A 22,692-nucleotide genomic window follows, 5' to 3' on the forward strand; every position below is an offset into this window, starting at 1 on the left:
GCGGTAATCTTAGGGATAGTCCAGGAGCGATAGCTGGAAGCTGGACTTGGAGGGGTTGGTTGCGTTCTCTGTGTGCCCGACCTGAGCGGGGTGCTGGTAACCGACAGATTGTCTTCTAACACCGAAGCGTTGGACATTCTAAGGGGGCAGAGAGGGCGAGTTTAGTACTGAAAATAAATAGCTGGAGGGACCCCACTTACTAGGCTAGTGCCCATAGGCGAAATTGTATTAGCTTAGCTTTCGTTGGTGGCAGATGAGGCCCTAACTACTTGCCAAGTGGCTATGAGAAGCACTAACTATGATTTGGCGCGTGGGGCCTTGGTGCCACTGAGGTGGGTGGCGGGGAGTTGGCCTCTCGGTGACATGAGAAAGAAGCAAACGTTTGGCCGTGACTGGTGAGGCCCTAACTAATTTTTGAAGCAAGGCTATAGCTATGCGTTGGGACGATTGGCCTGAACCTCCGAACGTAAGGGCTGACCTATGCCTTGCGGGACCTCTAAACTTATAGGCAAAGAGGCCTATGGGAACATACCTAAGTTGGCGGGAAAATTACAACTAGTCCTCGAAGCCCCCCCCCCCAGGACACACCAATAACATACCTGCAGAGGAAGGAAACTTTATTTGACCTAATAAAGTATAATCCTGAAGGGAACCAACGGAACTAAAGGAAAAGAAACGTGACCTATTTATGAAACGTACTATTTAACTATAACATACACCCAAATGAACTGGGTGAAACCGAGGCCTACCTCTATAACAAAGCTGCGAATACGTATACCCGCGAAGGGCCACTTGCGAGAAGTGTCAGTACTAGTAAGGACTACAAAAAAAAAAAACAGGACATGAACAGCCATTTAACACAATGGAACAACATACCCCCTATTTACTCTACTTAGCTATTTATGACTTAAGGGGACCATATAAACTACTTTAAACACAGAAGTTTAGAATACTGGGCAATACTACAACCCGCCTAAACCCCTTTTATAAAACGTAACTACTAAATCATAGCTGAAAACGTGAACAATATCCAAAAATACGGAACAGAATGAAGATATTGCGCCAACTAAACGAAAAACGTATGGCAACCCGGTGCGGCTGAGTGAGAATACGAGGTGTAAGTGTAACTGAACGTGTTACACTGGCCGAGAAAATGCAGGAGCGGAGTGAATCCGAGCCCGTGAGCGACAGGGCTAAACTTACGATTTTGATGCCGTCCGTGTAAGGCAAGAGCGGTATACTCACGAATACAGCCGCAGGGCGTTTGAACCGGGCTGCCGGCGGGCGGGAAACTGACGTCACGGAACTGCAAACCGGAAGTACACTGAAGCACTTCCGAGATCGTCGAAGACAGGTAAGCAGGGGCTTACTGGGTTTAAATAGGGAAATTAAGTGCCTCCCACAATTACAGGCCAAGCCTTCTATATATATATGTGTGTGTGTGTGTGTATATGTATGCATATATATATATATATATATATATATATATATATATATATGTAGAAAATAAAGTGTATTCAAATTAGCTTGAAAAGATTAACGTTTCAGCCGACAAACCGGCCTTTATCAAGATGCAAAAAATCCTTCAGTGTACAGTTTTTATAAGAAATTACAAACCCCTTATTTACTGGGGGGGGGGGGCGCAAGGGAAGGGGGAAGGCAGGGGGAGTGATCGTGCTAGTAATACAGCTTTGTATTCCTGACACTACACTATCTCTTTAATATATATATTTAATGTGCCAGTGTAAATATATCAATGGAGATTAACATCAACATTGAAATTATAGCAGTTATTGATAAACTGCAAGAAGTACAATGCAGGGTTAACTCCACCACTAGTTGCAGCCACTAGAGACCCTTACTGGTGGTTAGGTGACTTTTGGTCGCCTAACTGACGCTGGATGTTCTCACACTCTGCATGAGGACATCCAGCGTTACCCAAAACCCTATAGGAAACCATTGGTACAATTCTTTCCTATTGGGTGGTCCTATTGCGAGCACGGCAAATGCCGCATATGCGCATTAGGTCGCCCTTGTCGGCTGACATCCAAGGAGGAGGAGCAAAGGTGGAGCCTGAGCCAGTGCGGTGGGACATCAACACTGGAAACATATAAGTGAAAAAAATGACACTTTCATCACTATCAAGGGGGAGAGGGGCGGACTACTTTGTATTCGTAGTACTAAAGTTTCCCTTTAATGTGTTTGTTTAATAAAGGAATATAGTGTTTATTTGATAAAGTGAGTTGTTATACAATCAACAACCAAAAAGACTAATAACACTCACTTGGGAAGCACTTTCAATATGGACAAATACAAAGTAACATTGTTTGAAGCCATGGTAAATTAGCAATTTTTGTGTTTTATGAGTTTAATTCACACAAAAAAAAAAATAAGTAAAAAGAAAAAATACAAACTTTCAGCTGTTTCCATAAAACTCCTAGCATAAATCGGAGAACAGAAAAAAGCACAAAAGAGAATATCCTAAATACATACCCTGCTTTTAGAGACTATCAGCTGTTTACTGACTGCAGGTAGATGGAAAGCCTCCTCATATTGTATCAGTGAGCTAATTTTCTCTTCCATAAATAAACACAGACATTGCTGAGGTTTGAACTCAGGACCTGCTGCATACTAGACAGGAATGTTAACCTCATACACCAAAGCTCCATTTTCACAGAGTTAACTGGCTAACACAGTATCAATAAAATAATTATTTATCCTGATTGAACATGGCATCACTTATGGGTAAAGCTCTTCCACAGCTGTCAGGACAGAAATAATTAATTAATTAATTAATTAACCTACTCAATAAAAGCCCCATCCCCCCTTAGATCCCCAGTCTTTTTTTTCTCTGTCCTAATTGACAGGCAGGTATAGTTTATTCCCCTGTATAATCTGATTTTCTTTTAGGTCTCACCTAACATGTTGCTACTAGGGGAGTCCAGCCTCTCTCACCTGAAGGAACCAGTAAACCACCTGCCTGGGTAGAGACTAACAGGTTCAGGCTTTAGTGTAACAAACTGCAGTGGGGATACTTCATAAAGTGAAATATCTGTGTGCAGTGTGGAGCTATCATTCTCCCTGGTAGGTGGGTGAGGTGGGCAGCCTTTTCTGGTAAGAATTTTTATTATATTTTGTATCTTAGACAGTCTTGAGGTTTTTGCCAACCCTTTTATCTTTTTGGGCCACTTTCTGCCTTTCTCTCAGTTTGGAAGAGAGTTCTCCCCAGCCACAACGGACATGCGGCTCCGAATTACTTTCAATTCTAAGCCTGGAGCCGCCGAGAGTACGAATGCGCACATGCACCCAGGTTCTTCTGCGAATTTGTGCGGCTCTGGAGATGCCATAAAGGCACCTGCAAATTATAGCAGGAAATTTAAAACATGGATTACATTCCATTTGATAAAATAAGCTGCCTCAGCCTGTTATTACCTATTCTAAAGGTAAACATTTTTGTGAATCATTTTGTGTTCTTCAAAACTCTCAAAGTTTTTTTTTTTTTTTCTTAATATTATCAAATGGCATCGTCTCCCCCTTCGACTAGAAGTGACGTAGAACAAGGTGAGACCATTCATTATGGAGGTAAAAAGAGAACAGTGACGTCCTGTAAGTATTAAAGTAAAAACAAAATGGAATTGGTAGTACACCCGGATCATGCATCTTGCAGGAATGGTGCTGCCGTCGCGACCATAATTTATACATAATACAGATATAGGAACAGCACACCCAAAAAAAACATTTTTCAATTCTATAAGGCTACTTAAAATCACCTATTTCAGTAAACACATATGGGGATTCCGTTCCACCAGATGCCCATGTTGTGTTAAGCCCACCACAACTTCACAGTACCCCAATATCGGTGGGTCCTACACTAATTCCAACGTGGGAGACAAATCAAATAGTGCTCGTGCTAAATAAACGGAAATTATTTAAATAATCTGTTTGTAAGAGTACTTTAAGTTTATATAATAAAATGCAAACTTAATGTGATAGATGCAGTTAAAAACAATGCAGTGTCAAAAATAAATATATTAACAATAATTGTTTAGTTTTGAAACTGAACTGTTCTAAGGTAGCTGATTGGATCGGCGGAACATGTCATTCTGAGTGACATCATCACGCTGCGTGTAATGTCCTTGCCCGGCCTTCTGGAGTTGCGAGTGACAGTCAGAACTGGCAAATGAACTGAACAGTGCTCGAAGCTCTCAATCTGTGGGGGACTGTGAGTGTTATATTAAACCTCTCCCTATTAATTAATAAAAATTAGTGGAATAAAGCTGCTGCATGGTGGATTCCTTGTGTGACACTTACCCAAGTGATTTGTTTGGAGCATCCATAGCCTGAACAGTGTTCACCTGCTCCCTATTTCTGTGTGTGCGCATATATTTATGTATAGTGATGTACCGAACTGTTCGCTGGCGAATAGTTCCCGGCGAACATAGCGTGTTCGCCACGGCGGGCGAACACATGCGCGGTTCAATCCGCCCCCTATTCGTCATCATAGAGTAAACTTTTACCCTGTACCTCAGTCAGCAGACACATTCCAGCCAATCAGCAGCACACCCTCCCTAGCAGATCCTCACACCTCCTGGACAGCATCCATTTTAGATTCATTTGGAAGCTGCATACATTTAAAAAAAAAAAAAAAAAAAAAAAAAAATTTTTATTTTTTTTATTAAATTTTTTTTTATTTATTTTTGTAGTGCATGGAGGTATAACAAATGAGCATGTGGTACCCCAACTGCATTCCTCATGCTTTTCAAGTAACAATTGTAACAATAGGGTATATGTTAATACCCTAGTCTGCGCGGAGCCCTCCATGGGTGAAAATTGATTTTTTTTTTTTTTTTTGCGCTCGGGTTTTTTATTTTATTTTTAAGTTCGGGTATGATGGCTTTTTATTTGCCCTTTTTTGGGGCTGAAAAATGAAGATATTAGAAAAAAGACGTTGAATAGTAAGTTGAGTTTTAATTTACAGGGTAGTAATTTTATTCCCCCTTCACTATTTTTTAGGGTGAGGGGGGTAGGTAGGGGCTTTTTTATTTGGGTGTGTGACTATGGGCTTGGGGACCCCTAGTCACCTTTGATGGGGGAGGGGGAGATTTTCATTTAGGGCCCCCACCCAGCGCTCAGGGGTGGGGCCCGGGGGGGACAAAAGGTCCCCCCCTTATTGTTGTTTAGGGTCCCCACCCGCAGCTCAGGGGTGGGGGGAGGACAGTAGGTCCCCCCTCTTGTTGTAACTTAGGACCGCCGCTCAGGGGTGGGGGCGGGTGGGAGGACAGTAGCCCCCCCCATTATTCTTTTATAGGGCCCGCAGCTCAGGAGCCATGTTACTCTGTATATAGAGGGAGCCATGTTACTCTGTATATAGAGGGAGCCATGTTTACACTGTATATAGAGGGAGCCATGTTTACACTGTATATAGAGGGAGCCATGTTTACACGGTATATAGAGGGAGCCATGTTTACACGGTATATAGAGGGAGCCATGTTTACACGGTATATAGAGGGAGCCATGTTTACACGGTATATAGAGGGGAACCATGTTTACACGGTATATAGAGGGGAACCATGTTTACACGGTATATAGAGGGGAACCATGTTTACACGGTATATAGAGGGGAACCATGTTTACACGGTATATAGAGGGGAACCATGTTTACACGGTATATAGAGGGGAACCATGTTTACACGGTATATAGAGGGGAACCATGTTTACACGGTATATAGAGGGGAGCCATGTTTACACGGTATATAGAGGGGAGCCATGTTTACACGGTATATAGAGGGGAGCCATGTTTACACGGTATATAGAGGGGAGCCATGTTTACACGGTATATAGAGGGGAGCCATGTTTACACGGTATATAGAGGGGAGCCATGTTTACACGGTATATAGAGGGGAGCCATGTTTACACGGTATATAGAGGGGAGCCATGTTTACACTGTATATAGAGGCAGTGGCGTACTAAGGGGAGGGGGGGGTGGCGGGGGCGGTGAAATGCCGCCCTGTGTCTTGTGTAAAGGGACCGGCCGCTAATAAGACTATCTACCCTTACCTGTCCCTCCCGTCCTCCTCAACTGGTGGTCCGGTGGCACAGCATCACTGGGCAGTTTAGAGGGGCCCAGTATTCTCCATGCTTGTTAATAAGACTATCTACCCGAGTTTCCCATCCAGCAGCAGCAGGGTCCTCTGTTCTCGCGATCCGCAAGAGCGTTGCCGTGGGTTGCAATAGCAACGCTCTCGCGGATCGCGAGCGTTGCCATAGCAACGCTCTCGCGGATCGCGATAACAGAGGACCCTGCTGCTGGATGGGAAACTCGGGTAGATAGTCTTATTAACAAGCATGGAGAATACTGGGCCCCTCTAAACTGCCCAGTGATGCTGTGCCACCGGACCACCAGTTGAGGAGGACGGGAGGGACAGGTAAGTGGCAGCACTTATTCCACACAACATACACACTGTGTAGAGTGTATGCAGTTGCACACTGCATACACTATACACTCTCTGCACACTCTCTGCACACTCTCTGCACACTCTCTGCACACTCTCTGCACACTCTCTGCACACTCTCTGCACACTCTCTGCACACTCTCTGCACACTCTCTGCACACTCTCTGCACACTCTCTGCACACTCTCTGCACACTCTCTGCACACTCTCTGCACACTCTCTGCACACTCTCTGCACACTCTCTGCACACTCTCTGCACACTCTCTGCACACTCTCTGCACACTCTCTGCACACTCTCTGCACACTCTCTGCACACTCTCTGCACACTCTCTGCACACTCTCTGCACACTCTCTGCACACTCTCTGCACACTCTCTGCACACTCTCTGCACACTCACTATGCACACTGCATACACACTACTTACACAATATATACACACAATGCACACTGTACACACTGTACACACTGTACACCCTATGCACACACTGCATACACACTACACACTGTACACACTGTGCACGCACTGCATATGCACTGTACACCCTATGCACGCACTGCATACGCACTGTACACCCTATGCACGCACTGCATACGCACTGTACACCCTATGCAAGCACTGCATACGCACTGTACACCCTATGCAAGCACTGCATACGCACTGTACACCCTATGCGCGCACTGCATACGCACTGTACTCCCTATGCGCGCACTGCGCACTCTATGCGCGCACTGCGCACTCTATGCGCGCACTGCGCACTCTATGCGCGCACTGCGCACTCTATGCGCGCACTGCGCACTCTATGCGCGCACTGCGCACTCTATGCGCGCACTGCGCACTCTATGCGCGCACTGCGCACTCTATGCGCGCACTGCGCACTCTATGCGCGCACTGCGCACTCTATGCGCGCACTGCGCACTCTATGCGCGCACTGCGCACTATGCGCGCACTGCGCACTAAGCGCACTATGCGCGCGCGCACTGCGCACGCACTGTGCGCACGCACTGTGCGCGCACTATGCGCACACTGCATACACATACATTTTAAAAAAATTGCAGTTGTTTTTTACATTTCAAAGTTAGGGAGGGGGGTGCCAAATAAATGATCCGCCCCGGGTGCCAAATGCTCCAGGTTACTCTGTATATAGAGAGGAGCCATGTTTACTCTGTATATAGAGGGGAGCCATGTTTACACTGTATATAGAGGGGAGCCATGTTTACACTGTATATAGAGGGGAGCCATGTTTACACTGTATATAGAGGGGAGCCATGTTTACTCTGTATATAGAGGGGAGCCATGTTTACTCTGTATATAGAGGGGAGCCATGTTTACTCTGTATATAGAGGGGAGCCATGTTTACTCTGTATATAGAGGGGAGCCATGTTTACTCTGTATATAGAGGGGAGCCATGTTTACTCTGTATATAGAGGGGAGCCATGTTTACTCTGTATATAGAGGGGAGCCATGTTTACTCTGTATATAGAGGGGAGCCATGTTTACTCTGTATATAGAGGGGAGCCATGTTTACTCTGTATATAGAGGGGAGCCATGTTTACTCTGTATATAGAGGGGAGCCATGTTTACTCTGTATATAGAGGGGAGCCATGTTTACTCTGTATATAGAGGGGAGCCATGTTTACTCTGTATATAGAGGGGAGCCATGTTTACTCTGTATATAGAGGGGAGCCATGTTTACTCTGTATATAGAGGGGAGCCATGTTTACTCTGTATATAGAGGGGAGCCATGTTTACTCTGTATATAGAGGGGAGCCATGTTTACTCTGTATATAGAGGGGAGCCATGTTTACTCTGTATATAGAGGGGAGCCATGTTTACTCTGTATATAGAGGGGAGCCATGTTTACTCTGTATATAGAGGGGAGCCATGTTTACTCTGTATATAGAGGGGAGCCATGTTTACTCTGTATATAGAGGGGAGCCATGTTTACTCTGTATATAGAGGGGAGCCATGTTTACTCTGTATATAGAGGGGAGCCATGTTTACACGGTATATAGAGGAGCCATGTTTACACTGTATATAGAGGCAGTAGCGTACTAAGGGGAGGGGGGGTGGCGGGGTCGGTGAAATGCCGCCCTGTGTCTTGTGGAAAGGGACCGGCCGCTAATAAGACTATCTACCCGAGTTTCCCATCCAGCAGCAGCAGGGTCCTCTGTTCTCGCGATCCGCAAGAGCGTTGCCGTGGGTTGCAATAGCAACGCTCTCGCGGATCGCGAGCGTTGCCATAGCAACGCTCTCGCGGATCGCGATAACAGAGGACCCTGCTGCTGGATGGGAAACTCGGGTAGATAGTCTTATTAACAAGCATGGAGAATACTGGGCCCCTCTAAACTGCCCAGTGATGCTGTGCCACCGGACCACCAGTTGAGGAGGACGGGAGGGACAGGTAAGTGGCAGCACTTATTCCACACAACATACACACTGTGTAGAGTGTGCAGAGTGTATGCAGTTGCACACTGCATACACTCTACACACTGCATACACTCTACACACTGCATACACTCTACACACTGCATACACTCTACACACTGCATACACTCTACACACTGCATACACTCTACACACTGCATACACTCTACACACTGCATACACTCTACACACTGCATACACTCTACACACTGCATACACTCTACACACTGCATACACTCTACACACTGCATACACTCTGCACACTGCATACACTCTGCACACTGCACACTCTCTGCACACTCTCTGCACACTCTCTGCACACTCTCTGCACACTCTCTGCACACTCTCTGCACACTCTCTGCACACTCTCTGCACACCCACTATACACACTGCACTAACTATACACACTACTTACACAATATATACACACAATGCACACTATACACACTGTACACCCTATGCACGCACTGCATACACACTGTACACCCTATGCACGCACTGCATACGCACTGTACACCCTATGCACGCACTGCATGCGCACTGCATGCGCACTGCATGCGCACTGCATGCGCACTGCATGCGCACTGCATGCGCACTGCATGCGCATTGCGCACTCTATGCGCACGCACTGCGCACTCTATGCGCACGCACTGCGCGCACATAGAGTAAACATTATACACACACTGCATACACATACATTTTAAAAAAATTGCAGTTGTTTTTTACATTTCAAAGTTGGGGAGGGGGGTGCCAAATAAATGATCCGCCCCGGGTGCCAAATGCTCCAGGTTACTCTGTATATAGAGAGGAGCCATGTTTACACTGTATATAGAGAGGAGCCATGTTTACACTGTATATAGAGGAGCCATGTTTACACTGTATATAGAGGAGCCATGTTTACACTGTATATAGAGGGGAGCCATGTTACTCTGTATATAGAGGGGAGCCATGTTACTCTGTATATAGAGGGGAGCCATGTTACACTGTATATAGAGGGGAACCATGTTACTCTGTATATAGAGGGGAGCCATGTTACACTGTATATAGAGGGGAGCCATGTTTACACTGTATATAGAGGGGAGCCATGTTACTCTGTATATAGAGGGGAGCCATGTTACTCTGTATATAGAGGGGAGCCATGTTACTCTGTATATAGAGGGGAGCCATGTTACTCTGTATATAGAGGGGAGCCATGTTACTCTGTATATAGAGGGGAGCCATGTTACTCTGTATATAGAGGGGAGCCATGGTACTCTGTATATAGAGGGGAGCCGTGTTTACACTGTATATAGAGGGGAGCCGTGTTTACACTGTGTATATAGAGGGGAGCCGTGTTTACACTGTGTATATAGAGGGGAGCCGTGTTTACACTGTGTATATAGAGGGGAGCCGTGTTTACACTGTGTATATAGAGGGGAGCCGTGTTTACACTGTGTATATAGAGGGGAGCCGTGTTTACACTGTGTATATAGAGGGGAGCCGTGTTTACACTGTGTATATAGAGGGGAGCCGTGTTTACACTGTGTATATAGAGGGGAGCCGTGTTTACACTGTGTATATAGAGGGGAGCCGTGTTTACACTGTGTATATAGAGGGGAGCCGTGTTTACACTGTGTATATAGAGGGGAGCCGTGTTTACACTGTGTATATAGAGGGGAGCCGTGTTTACACTGTGTATATAGAGGGGAGCCGTGTTTACACTGTGTATATAGAGGGGAGCCGTGTTTACACTGTGTATATAGAGGGGAGCCATGTTACTATCTGAGGTGGTTAACTATGATTGGCCCTGGCATGTTTGTTAGTCTGGCCTGCATGGTTGTCTGGCATGAGTAAAAGTAGCATGCTTCAACTATATTAGTAGTTAGACTAGTTTGCACTAAAACATGTGCAAATGGGGAGTTTGCAGTTGTGCAAATGAACTGTTTGTGGTTGTTTGCGGTGCGTTAAACGGGGAGTTTGGTCTGTCACTGTGAAGCGGGCATAACCCTTACACTACCTGATCGATACAACATCATACCTGATGATTTAAAGCACGTTATTCCTAACAATTTAGGAATGTTAGGTGATTTATGCCCTTTATGGATTAAAACCAGACTCTGCATCAACTGTGCAATTTTCCATGGGAGTTTTGCCATGGATCCCCCTCCGGCATGCCACAGTCCAGGTGTTAGTCCCCTTGAAACAACTTTTCCATCACTTTTGTGGACAGAAAGAGTCCCTGTGGGTTTAAAAATTCGCCTGCCCATTGAAGTCAATGGCGGTTCGCCGATTCGCGAACCGGAAATTTTGTGTTCACGACATCACTATTTATGTATAGGTTATTATTGGTGTTTACAATATTACACTATATTGTTATCTTTTTTTTTTCCTTGCATATATTTTATGAATGGAAAAACATTTTAAGTGAATTCTAAGAACTTTGAAGTTGTTTTTGCACTATGTTTGTAATAAAGGGATTCTCCAGTACCAGGAAAACATATAGGAACACAGAAGTCCCTCTAGGGGCTGTCTAGTAGACAGCCACTAGAGGATGACTTAACCCTGCAAGGTAAATATTGCAGTTTATGAAAACTGCAATAATTACACTTGCAGGGTTAAGGGTAGTGGGAGTTGGCACCCAGACCACTCCAATGGGCAGAAGTGGTTTGGGTGCCTGGAGTATCCCTTTAAGTGTGTTTACACTTAGTACTTTATTATATATTTGTATGCACTTTACAAGGAAGTGTGTGTATATTAATGTTTTGCTCTCTTGATACACTTTATTTTAACAATAGTGCAGTGTTTTTGTACTACCCTTTTTTTCACATTAAAGGCATAGTGCACTTTTATATGAGAGTGGAATACTCATGAAAGATATTTAAAGTTACAGCACACCTTAATTGTTTTATAAAATCTCAAGCAATAAAAGCATAAATACAAAAATTACTACAACTGAAAGTCGTAGAGGAAGTACCTCCAAAAGAGACACCAAGGGTTCTACTTCAGGGTACTGGCCTCGAAACCCCAAAATAAGTGGATATTAATCCTTGATCTAAAGCGTCTGAATCTATTTACAGAAATAAGATCTTTCAAGATGGAATCAATCTCCAACATAAAACAGGCTATTGACAAAGGAGACTGGCTGATTTCAGTGTAATTTCTGAGTTTTTCAGAGCATTTGTTCTGTAAAAAGCATTTCCAATTCAGGGCTCTTCCTTTCTGCATGAGCCTTGCCCTAACAGCCTTTTCCAAGGTTCAAGTTGCTGTCATCACAGTTCTCAGGAGACAGGAGATTCAGGTATTCCACTACTTAGATGATCTTCTGATAGTGACTCAAGATCAGCTAACATCATGGAGGAAACACAGAAGTAGTGGTTGCAGTCCTAAAGACATTTGGCTGTTTGATAAATGAGAGAAAAGGCAGCTTAACTCCATCAGACACTGGAGCTTTTAATAACTAGATTTTTTTTTAAAGCAGTAATTTGAATTTGACTGCCCAAAAAAACATTAACTTCTCCTTGGGACCTTCCATTGGTCTTGAAGTCCATGACGAGGGAACCATTTTAACCTCTATAGGAAATTAGCTTATTTCTCAAAAGCCTACATAGTCCAAGGCAAAGCTGCTCCCACCAAGGTAAAGGTTAACTCTGCAAGGTGTTTAGCTACTTTCTGGGCTTCCATGGCAGAGCTGTCTACAGAAATATATGTACGGCAGCTTCTGTGTCATCCCACTGCACCTTTATCCAGCATTACCGTCTTGATTTGGCTTCTACTTCATCGCATTCTGGAAGAAGTGTTTTTTAGCGTATGTTGTATTAAGCAAATAGAATTTTAAGCAGTTAATTTTGAGTTCTTTATTTTTTTTTTTTCCACCTTCTTTGAGCTTGGATATTATCCATACGTGATGTTGCCATGTTTAGCCAGGAAACGAGAATACTTACCATAATTTTCTTTTCCTAACTAAGTTACATGGTACATCACCCACCCTCCCTTCTAGTTATCTTCTAGTCTAGCTTTATAAAAGACTGGGATGGGGCTTTTATTGAGTAGGTTAATCAATGAATTATTCCTGTCCTGACTGTTGGAGAGGAGCTTTTCTCATAAGTAATGCGGCCATACAGGAACTTATAATAACAAAATGGCATATTTATAAAGGGATGGGGAAGACCATAATTTAAACAAAACATCTCTCCTGCCTGCAGAATTAGCAATATGCAGATCTACCTGAATACGCACATTAACCAGCCTAGCTATTCAGGTAGTACATATAGCTGTTGCTACCAACAGAGGGCGCTCTACAGGCTCCATAGCCAAATCCACATAGTTTGTAGCAAGCATGAGCAGGACAGGAGAGCACACAAAATAATTAACAATACACGTACATAACACATCATGCACCTATAATGGGCACAGGGTGACTTGCATATAGGTATAGTCCGGGGTCCTACATAAAGTTCATCTGGAACTCCTGGTGATTGTGACTAGTCACAATATAGAATGGCGTAAACTGGTAACTAATTCTGATTTAGAAAAAAAAAAGAGCTGATCAAGTGGTGCATATCTCAAAAGCAGCACACTTTATGAAAATTTGAGCAATTGCCTTTACATCAAAATGTGAACCACATATCAAGATATGCGCTGTCTGAGTAAGTGAGACATGCTTTATTAACAAAAGTGCAAGTCATCAAGCCATCTGTGTTTGGGTCTAGTTAACAACATATTAGATATTTAAAGTGCAGATTAAGTAAGCTGTATAGGGGTGTTTAATATCCTTAATAGTTCAATTAATCCACTACTTACATGGTTCCTATTCTCTGCCAAACTGCAAAAGTGCCTCATTTACCATTTGAGTGGAATCTGAATGGGCCGATAACTGCTGGCATTACAGGTATAAATAACACTAATGACAGTAGCTATGTATCAATACATACAAGTTATTGTTTTTTTGTTTTGTTTTTAACTGACAAAGAAAACTCTTATTACTTGTCTTCTATTTCCACTTATCCAACTACTGATGGAGCTATAGAAGGAAAAGAAATCTACATAAACAATCTTTTTCCTCATATCAATTCAGAATTTTCACTTTATGAAGTGCCCTGCCCATAAGATGCCCTAATTTGTTTGGAAAAGGGTATACAAATAAACTGTTTGTGCTTTATTGTAAAATGAATAGAACAATGTTTACAAGTTACGCCGAATATGTGAATTTCGCAGCTTAAAGTCTGTGTGTGTGTGTGTGTGTGTGTGTGTGTGTGTATATATATATATATATATATCTATCAAGTGAAACTGACAATAACAACTGATGTCGTGAACTCCCGAGAACAAAAAGGGAGGGTCAATGTTAAGAAAGTCTTTAAACAGAGCCGTATTTGTGAGTCCTTGGGGGGTGGGGTGAGAGGGAGGGTTACACTTAGCATAATTTCATTTTTGTTCCTTGAAACCCTAATCTAATATGGAATTCTCCAATTGACTTTTTATTTCCAGATTTACACATGAACTAGACTGAAATGTGTTGACCAACAGTCGATACTGTGTTAATTTCATCCTTTTTATAATGCTAATTAGAATCTGTCAGTGGAAGACACTCAGGAGCCAAAGAGCTATAAAAACAATGGGGGAGATTATAAAAGTGGTCTAAAACGTGTTTTTTTTTTTTTTTTTTTTTGTATATATTTTTTTATTTTTTATTAAGTTCTTATTTATTATATTTTTCTAAAATTGCAGTAAAGTGTTCATATTACCCTGCCTAAATTCTGCCATTTTGTCTTTTTGAAGAAAAATTGGCAAAAAAGTTATAGAAAGATTGATAAATCTGTTGCATTGATGTGAAAACTTAATTCCAAAATTATTAGGGTGCAAAAGATGCGACACACACACAAAAATTTAAAAAAAATAATGAATTAAAAATGCAATGTGTACTGTCTAACACTTTAAATTGAGAAAAGTAAAAAAACAAAACTAAAATAGATTTTCACTTTATAAAATGTCCTGCCCGTAAAATGCCCCAATTTGTTTTGGAAAGGGTTTACAAATAAACTGTTTACGCTTTATTTTAAACTGTATAAAATAATATATGCAAAATGTGAGTTTATCAGCTGAAAGTGTGTATATGTATGTGTATATACATAAAATTTGGAACTTAAGATAATTGATGCAAGGATGCCTAATTTGAACCAAAAGGAAGGGTCAATGTTTAGTAAATCTTTAAACAGTCTTAACATTCCAAATTTGGGGGAAAAGGGTAAAAAAAAAAAAAAAAAATAAGGCCAATTTTAACAAGTTATTCAATTTCATGTTTAAATAAACTTACGGTACATCTTCCAATTTACATTAGCTTTACCTTTAGGACTATGCCATCCCTCCCTTTTCCCACTTTTTATTTTTTTTATTTTTGTTGAATTACAAAGTCTTTACTCCATGGTTTGACAACATCTAGGATATAACTTACAACAGTTGGTTTTACATAAAGTTGAGTTACTACATGCATTTCTACACAACAATGGTAATTCATACATTGTTGCATTGTAAGTCTAGGTGATTTTAGAAACTGATCATTTGCATTTGAAGCTGCTGCAGGCTGTCTGACAAGCTGGAGACATTGCTCCTGGGCGTAAATACTTGTTCACACCTGTTTTTCTCAAGCAAAGCATTGCAGAGAAAAGTCTTACTAAAACTGAAGGAACAGGTTATCCACCTGCAAATTTTACATTAGTGTGATTACAAAAAAACAGGAACTTTGACTAGAAATAAAAAAGAATAATAATAAAATAAATATATTTATATGATTGACACCTGATATTATAGTGGCCATGTACTGAGAAACTGCAAAGAAAACCAGGTTATAATTACAACTTTATATTTAACATCTCTAGCCAGTCGTGCAACATTGCAGGGTACCATATAATATTTATGGGAATATTAGTTTAGGGTATTTGTTGGTTAAGGGGAATTTTAACTTTTTGAGACGTAAGGTAGCTTTAAAGATGTCTTTAGGCAGCTAAATGCTAACCCCAAGCCTCCCCACTCTAAACAGATCTTAAATTACAAACCTTTAAACTTCTCATATGTCCAAGTCCTTACTCTAATCTTAGGTCCCCCAATCCCACAAAACTAACTTTATCCCTAGGGATATTATTCAACATGTTGAGTTGGCATCAAAACCAAGAGAGGTGTTGGAGTAATTTGTATAGGTGAATATTTGTTCTCGTATTCTTTCCATGTTTGTATCTTTTAACCCCTTAAGGACCAAACTTCTGGAATAAAAGGGAATCATGACGTGTCACACACGTCATGTGTCCTTAAGGGGTTAAAGAGTTAGAGGTTTAGAAATACAGTTCAGTTTAAGGAGATATATATATATATATATATATATATATATATATATATATATATATATATTTCATTTACACTAGGTTTGTATTTATAAATAAATAAAAAGAACAGTTCTTGCACTCACGCTATAAGCCACCTTATGTGCCGGTTGCTAAGCCAGGGCTTGGTATCCAAATATCCAATGAAGTAGCAGCACTCACGGATTTTAAAAGTTCTAATCGTTATTAATTCATATTAAAATTAAGATCAACGTTTCAGTCCACTGAATGGGACTTTCCTCAGGATCAGGTATTGATCCTGAGGAGTCCCATTCAGTGGACTGAAACGTTGATCTTAATTTTAATATGAATTAATAAAGATTACAACTTTTAAAATCCGTGAGTGCTGCTACTTTGTTGGATATATGTGTGTGTGTATCCACTAGTGAGCAATGAGACATTTTTAAGGTCCTCCCTCAAACTGCTCTAACGCAGGGCTCAATGTGCACAATTGCATAGGCTAGCTTACAAATTACATACTTCTAAGTGAAAACTGCAGTCATACTAGCCCTGCTAACCCAATATCATTTCAAATGCTGTGACACGAATGTGTATATGCCATAAAAATCTTGTATGTTATCTAATGTGGAACTCGCACCGGCAGCACCACAGTGTATGTTATACCCGTTGAGTGTCTTGGTCTCTTGAAAAGTATGTAACTCTATATACATGAATTGAGAAATAAAGAATTTAAAAAAATAATTGGTTGATTTCAACTAAATTTGTAACGCAATTTTGTTTATTAGCTTTTATTGAACTCCCATTATTGCTGTTTTTTTTTTTTTTTTGTCAATGTTTTTTTTTTTTTTTTTCTTTTCAGCTAAAACCAGCATTATTTGTTAAACCACCAAATATACCTCCCACTTATAGGAATAGGATTACAGTGAATGATTTTAGTGCAAATAGTTAATCTGAATAAACCAATGATAGGTTTGATGAGCCCCACCAGGGGTGGGGCTTACTACCTTTAAACCTCTATAAATTCACATTCATTCACATTCTTAGAAATAACTTTTGGCCTTTTGCAGGAGATTCTACTTTGGTCAATCAACAAGCCATCTCTTCTTTTCTAGAGACCACCACTGAGCATTTTGGAGACATTTTGTTGATAAACATTCATTGTCCAAGGATCAGACTAAAGAAGAAAATATAGGTCCTTCTTTAGGACCTTTCAAGAGCCCAAGAAGCACTTCCTTAGATTTGGATACTGCAGCAAAAAAGGTTTCTTGTGGAAATATGGATTCCCAGATTATGTTCAATGCTTCTGCCCTCATCGGAAATCTCAGTGTTCAAACTTCTACAGACACTTCATTTGGTATTGACAACCCCAGTACAATTCAGAAAATTTCTCCTCAAGCAGGATCTATTGGATATTCTTTGGTAAATACTCATCATGTACAGGCGATACCATTCAACCCTTATACAAAAAATGGAGGAGAATTAAATGTTGGTATAAGGCAGTATGAATCATCACGATTCCACAACTTAAAGGTCCATCAAACACAACAAGGGCCGCCATCACAGAAATACCCAACTATTGTTCCTAATGCTTCAAGTGGGAACATGCCATATAGCCTACCTAAAAGTGCACCGCTGTACAGCAGAGAAAATAATTCTACATCTCACCACACCACAGCTCAGCAAATACTTAACCACAATAGAAACCGTAACATTGTAGCCACTCTAAGCACAACAAGTTCACTTGTGACCAATAATGGGATTGTTCCAGTGGTAAAAGTGAGTAACCAAATATAATTAAAACTCGTTGATAGTTTTAATATTTAAATCCATGTAGGACTTTTGATATCACCAGTGTGTACATTTAATTTTTGCGTTACTACTTTTAACATGTGAATTTGTTCTGTAGATCAGTTAAAACCATGCAAGGTTTAATCCAAGTAACTACATATTTGAAAACGGAATTAAAAATTTGAGACTAAAATAGTTGAGCCAGAATGTTACTTGAATTTGTGTTTTTGTTTTTACTCTTGGGTTATATTGGCCTATAATTATCATTTTTGTTAACGAGCCACAACTCTACATTTAATAAAAATAACCAATGATTTTTAGCACATTTCTTAATTTTATTAAATAAAACATTGTGAGAGCTTGTGAAACAGATAATAAAATGCACTAGATCACTTAATCTGTAACTTTCAAAGCAAAATCATGCATGTTTTCAGCTATTTTACAGCCACGTTTGCCAATAATATAAAGTTAAAGTTCATGTTTTATATCTATATAGTTTATTTTATTTGGAGGGATGGAGTGGAAACGTTATTTTTTACACTTACCTCACTGCTATTTTCTTTTATATATTGGAATTGGTCATCTACTTGGCTTGTTTTTGCTCTCTTGTATTCACAAACCAATCTTGGCTAAAAATGAAAATTTTACAGATGCATTTTTTGCCCTTAATTTCCCAACAATAGCCTAATTTGTGGCTAAAACCTAGACTTAAATCTATTGCCAAATTGAAAAGAAATCAAGCTGCGATGAGTGAGTGTATTTTTTTTTTTTTTTAAATCATATTTTTAAAGGAAAAGTTAAAAGATCATTGTGTATTCTTATTTTGTTCATGTTTAGTTTTTACCTGTTGAGGGTGTGGAGAAAGATGTATTTACATATCCACTTGCAACTTCAAAGGCTGGAGGCAAGATGATAGAATTTACATTTTGCCAATCTGTTGGAGCACTGAACATTACTGCAGCCAGGTTATCTGCAAAAAACTATTTGATACATGCATCCTCTATAAATAAGCAATAACAAGAATTGGTTAACCATTGGGCAATCTGTCATACAGCCCATGTTTGTCAAACTACAGAGAAAAAGTTGCATATTCAAAGCTGCTCTAAATGAAGGGTATGTATAATTTTTGTGGGACGGGACTAATGATCAACTTTTGTAGACCAATTTTTAATCTAGTAATGAACACTTTTCAATCACTTTTATGTTTTTTCCAAATTTAATTTCTTGATCATTTCCGTTACAGAATGAAACGGAATGCCAGCAAATGAAATCTTCAGTTAAAGATCTCGTAATTCTGAGAACAAAATTGGGGCTTACACAAAAAAATGTCGGTGAAGGTCTGGGAGCTATGGATGGTAAGTTAACTAATGTGTATAACTAGATATTTGTATTTAATAGACTTGAGCAGTTATAATTTATTTTTTTATATATAGTATATAAATATATTGATACAGAATTTCTACTGCTCTTTCTTTGTTTCCTTCTATTGATTAGTCCTCACATGATCTGTGAACCAAAAGGTTAGTAAATTACTCTTCGAATTGCAAAATATATGCATAATATTTTGATTTGCCGATTTTTGTGTAAAAAAAAAAAAACTGTTGTCCAAACTAATTTTCCTAAAATGACTGCATGGTCAAAATTTGACCAAACTAAAATGCCTTGTGGAAAAAAAATCTGACTTGACGGACACAAATTTTCTGGAGGAATTAATTTGGCTGAACACATTTTTTTTATTTTTTTTTACATTTTTTTTTTGCCATGCACAAATCTAGTATTTGGTAATATATCTATATACAGTAGATGCCATGTCAAATCTTTATCGAATTATTGCTTTAGCTTATTAAAACTATATTTCAATAGTCGATATTTAAATCAATCTCAATATAAAATTGTCTCTGCCAATAATAAGTAGAAAAAATATTTTTTAGTGTTGGATTAAAACCTCCATACTCTACTGTTCTGAAACATAAAACGTGTATGTATATTTATTTAGGGTTTAGGACAGAACAATGCAGAAACCTGATTTGTAATCTCATTACTAGGCTTTATTTTTGTGTTGGAGGAATTGTTTTTTAAAAAGATTTTGAGTAACCATTGTTTAAAGGGGAAAAAAATAAAATAATTTCTCTTACAGGTAAACCATACGACCAATCTATAATATCCCGGTTTGAGGACTGTAAGCTTAGTGAAAACAATATGAGAAAAGTGAAGGAGAAAGTAGAACATTTCTTGAATACAGTGGATAATAAAACTGCCAGTCCCGCAGTAAGTACAATAATTGACGTATTTACCATCTACCTACTCAATACAAATCTACTTAATTAAAAATGTAATTGTCATTTAACAACCTCATTAAACCAAAGGCAGATTTGCCAAGAAGTGCCCTATTTGGCATCTTTAATGTGTTATTTTGCAGTTTATGTGGGTTCGTGGGAGTGTTATAGGCACCAGGGATTGTCACCAAAGTCTTGTCAGCCTCCCATGCTTGATGATAGAGCTACAGAAACGGTTATAGAGGATGTAAAACTTGTCCAGAGTCTGTGTGTAAGGCTGGACAGGAAGTGCAATGTATCACTTCCCATTGGCTCACATAGTTCTACCATCAAATGTTAGGAGGGTGACTAATTTGTAAATAACCATTCAAACTTCATATGCCTATACTCTCAACACCCTAAATTTAACCCTTTCTAACACCTAAGCAAAGCCTTGCCATAGTCCCAAATTGAACCACTCAAATTCTAAACTCCCCACACCTGCAAAATAATTCCTTAACCTTAATCCTAGGTCTAATTCTTCGTAAACACTAAAGGTTATGTACCCTAAAAAACTGGATTTAATCTAACTCTAACCCTAAACACTACTATACCCAGACACCAAATGTAACCTCACTCTAACTCTATACCCAATAATGAACACCCCTTATACCACAACTTTGACCTCAAACTTCTAAATATTTCTGTGCTGAAAAATGCACATTCATTTCTAAACCATAAAATAATAAAGTATTATACATGGCATACTTTCAATTTTTTTTTTATTAATCTATAAAAATAATAGTTTATACCACTATTAAATGTATATTGTGTAAAGAAAAACCCGAAAAAAATGTAATGTACATTTAAGTTTCTAAAAAGCATTTAGATTTAACTCCTAATATTGTGAGCCAAGATCATTGGGGATTATTCACCCAAAAACAGTCTATAATGCTGCTTAACCTTAACATTATTTTCTGTAACTCATTAGGTCCTTGGGAATCAGGAGCCCACCCAAACGGTGCTGAGGAGAAAAAGACGAACCGATTTTAGAGCAAACACAAAGGCATTTCTAGAGTGGTTTTATGTCCAATGTAAACAGCCCAGTCCTGATGAAATGGAACGCATTTCAGAGCACCTCAAACATGAATACAAAGTAAGTATGACATAGTATAGTTATTGTACTAGTTCATGAATATAACCAGTATAGCCAGAAGGAAAACCCATCAGGATATTTCCATTGGACCCCCAGGTGCTTTAACTGTTAATAGGATTAAAGTTTACTAGAACCTTAGTTTGTACCTTCAGATAGTACCTTCAGATAGTGAATGAAGAGCATTAATGTAGCTTAAATACCTTTCTTAAATAACTCTTTCCTCTTCTCATTTATTTTTAGGTCATACGTACCTGGTTTAGTAACCGAAGACAGAAAGACAGGAAAGACAGGAAAGATGCAGAAGCCAACTCATTAAAATGTAATCAACCATGCATGGCTCCTCCTGTTCAGAATGTCCCTACAACACCAGTGATGGTAACCTCACCCAAAGCTGTGGAATATCACATGAGTCCAATGCCTCACGTGCTCCAATATAACCATTATGGGGTGCATACCTAGCTATAGTCAAGGAAACATGAACTCTAAATATGCCAGTTATTGGTTGTGCACTTTCAATGACTAAATTATTTATAATAAAAACCAAAGAAAACATTGCCTGCCCAGTTTCATCATGTATATGAAAAAAAAACAAAAAAAAACTGTAGTTTTTTTTAGTATCACTCCAATGGCAAAGTATCAGCTCACCTGCCACTTCAATGCAAAACCTGCATTCAGAGGTTTGCTTTGACGTGGCAGGTGAGCTTACACTTTAATGGCTATTGGAGTGATGCCAAGAAACCTCCAGTTATGTAAATGTACATATGGATTTTGGAGGTTGTGCATGTAACTTTTTTTTTTGTTGGATTTTATTGTATAAATTGTGGAGGATCTGTACTATAGTCTTTGCTGCCATGTAGGAGTAGTGGTAGTTTGAGTGCAGGCTTCATTTTGTATTTTGTATTTATAATTATAGCCTGGTTAAGAAGGATTGTTTCCAAATGTTTTAGGATTTTAAAATGCTATAAAATTTTAGTTTGTGAACATAGAATGATTTGTAATAAAAAAAAAACTTCAAAATTCATAATTTTTTTTACTTATATTTTTGTCATTATGAGTAAGGGTAGGTAAACTAAATATGGATTGAATCAGTGTCCATTTAAATGGACAGTCTATGCATTGTACATACTACAGCCTCCTGCAATGTTTATGGTGCCTGAAGTTGCCTTCCATTGGTAAGTAGTCATTTTCTACCAGTCTGAGACTATATTTTATATTAGTCCTCATGAACCTGTAGTCTGGCCATTTTTTTTAATTTAAAATTCTTTATTTTTGGTATGACATTATTATATACCGGTGTGTTAAAG

The 22,692-nt window shown here is 39.7% G+C and overlaps 2 protein-coding genes across 4 annotated transcripts in view; both read left to right on the plus strand.

Annotated features, from left to right (window-relative positions):
* LOC134573205 (histo-blood group ABO system transferase-like) overlaps positions 1-22,692 on the plus strand; it is a 196,678-nt gene that overhangs the window by 105,173 nt on the left and 68,813 nt on the right. The gene's annotated exons all lie outside the window — the stretch shown is intronic.
* LOC134572526 (POU domain, class 5, transcription factor 3-like) lies at positions 2,859-21,946 on the plus strand. 3 transcript variants are annotated; one of them, XM_063431533.1, is made up of 7 exons: positions 2,859-2,871; positions 3,545-3,606; positions 17,302-17,965; positions 19,221-19,332; positions 20,115-20,245; positions 21,224-21,388; positions 21,629-21,946. In XM_063431533.1, exons 3-7 carry the CDS (start codon positions 17,465-17,467, stop codon positions 21,845-21,847), a joined length of 1,128 nt encoding a protein of 375 aa, XP_063287603.1. In that variant the 5' UTR covers positions 2,859-2,871; positions 3,545-3,606; positions 17,302-17,464; the 3' UTR covers positions 21,848-21,946. The 3 variants fall into 3 exon arrangements, with proteins under 3 accessions (XP_063287603.1, XP_063287606.1, XP_063287604.1); XM_063431536.1 differs by having other exon boundaries at positions 17,302-17,608; XM_063431534.1 differs by lacking the exon at positions 3,545-3,606.

This window comes from Pelobates fuscus, chromosome 9 (genome assembly GCF_036172605.1).
Source record: "Pelobates fuscus isolate aPelFus1 chromosome 9, aPelFus1.pri, whole genome shotgun sequence".
NCBI lineage: Eukaryota > Metazoa > Chordata > Amphibia > Anura > Pelobatidae > Pelobates > Pelobates fuscus.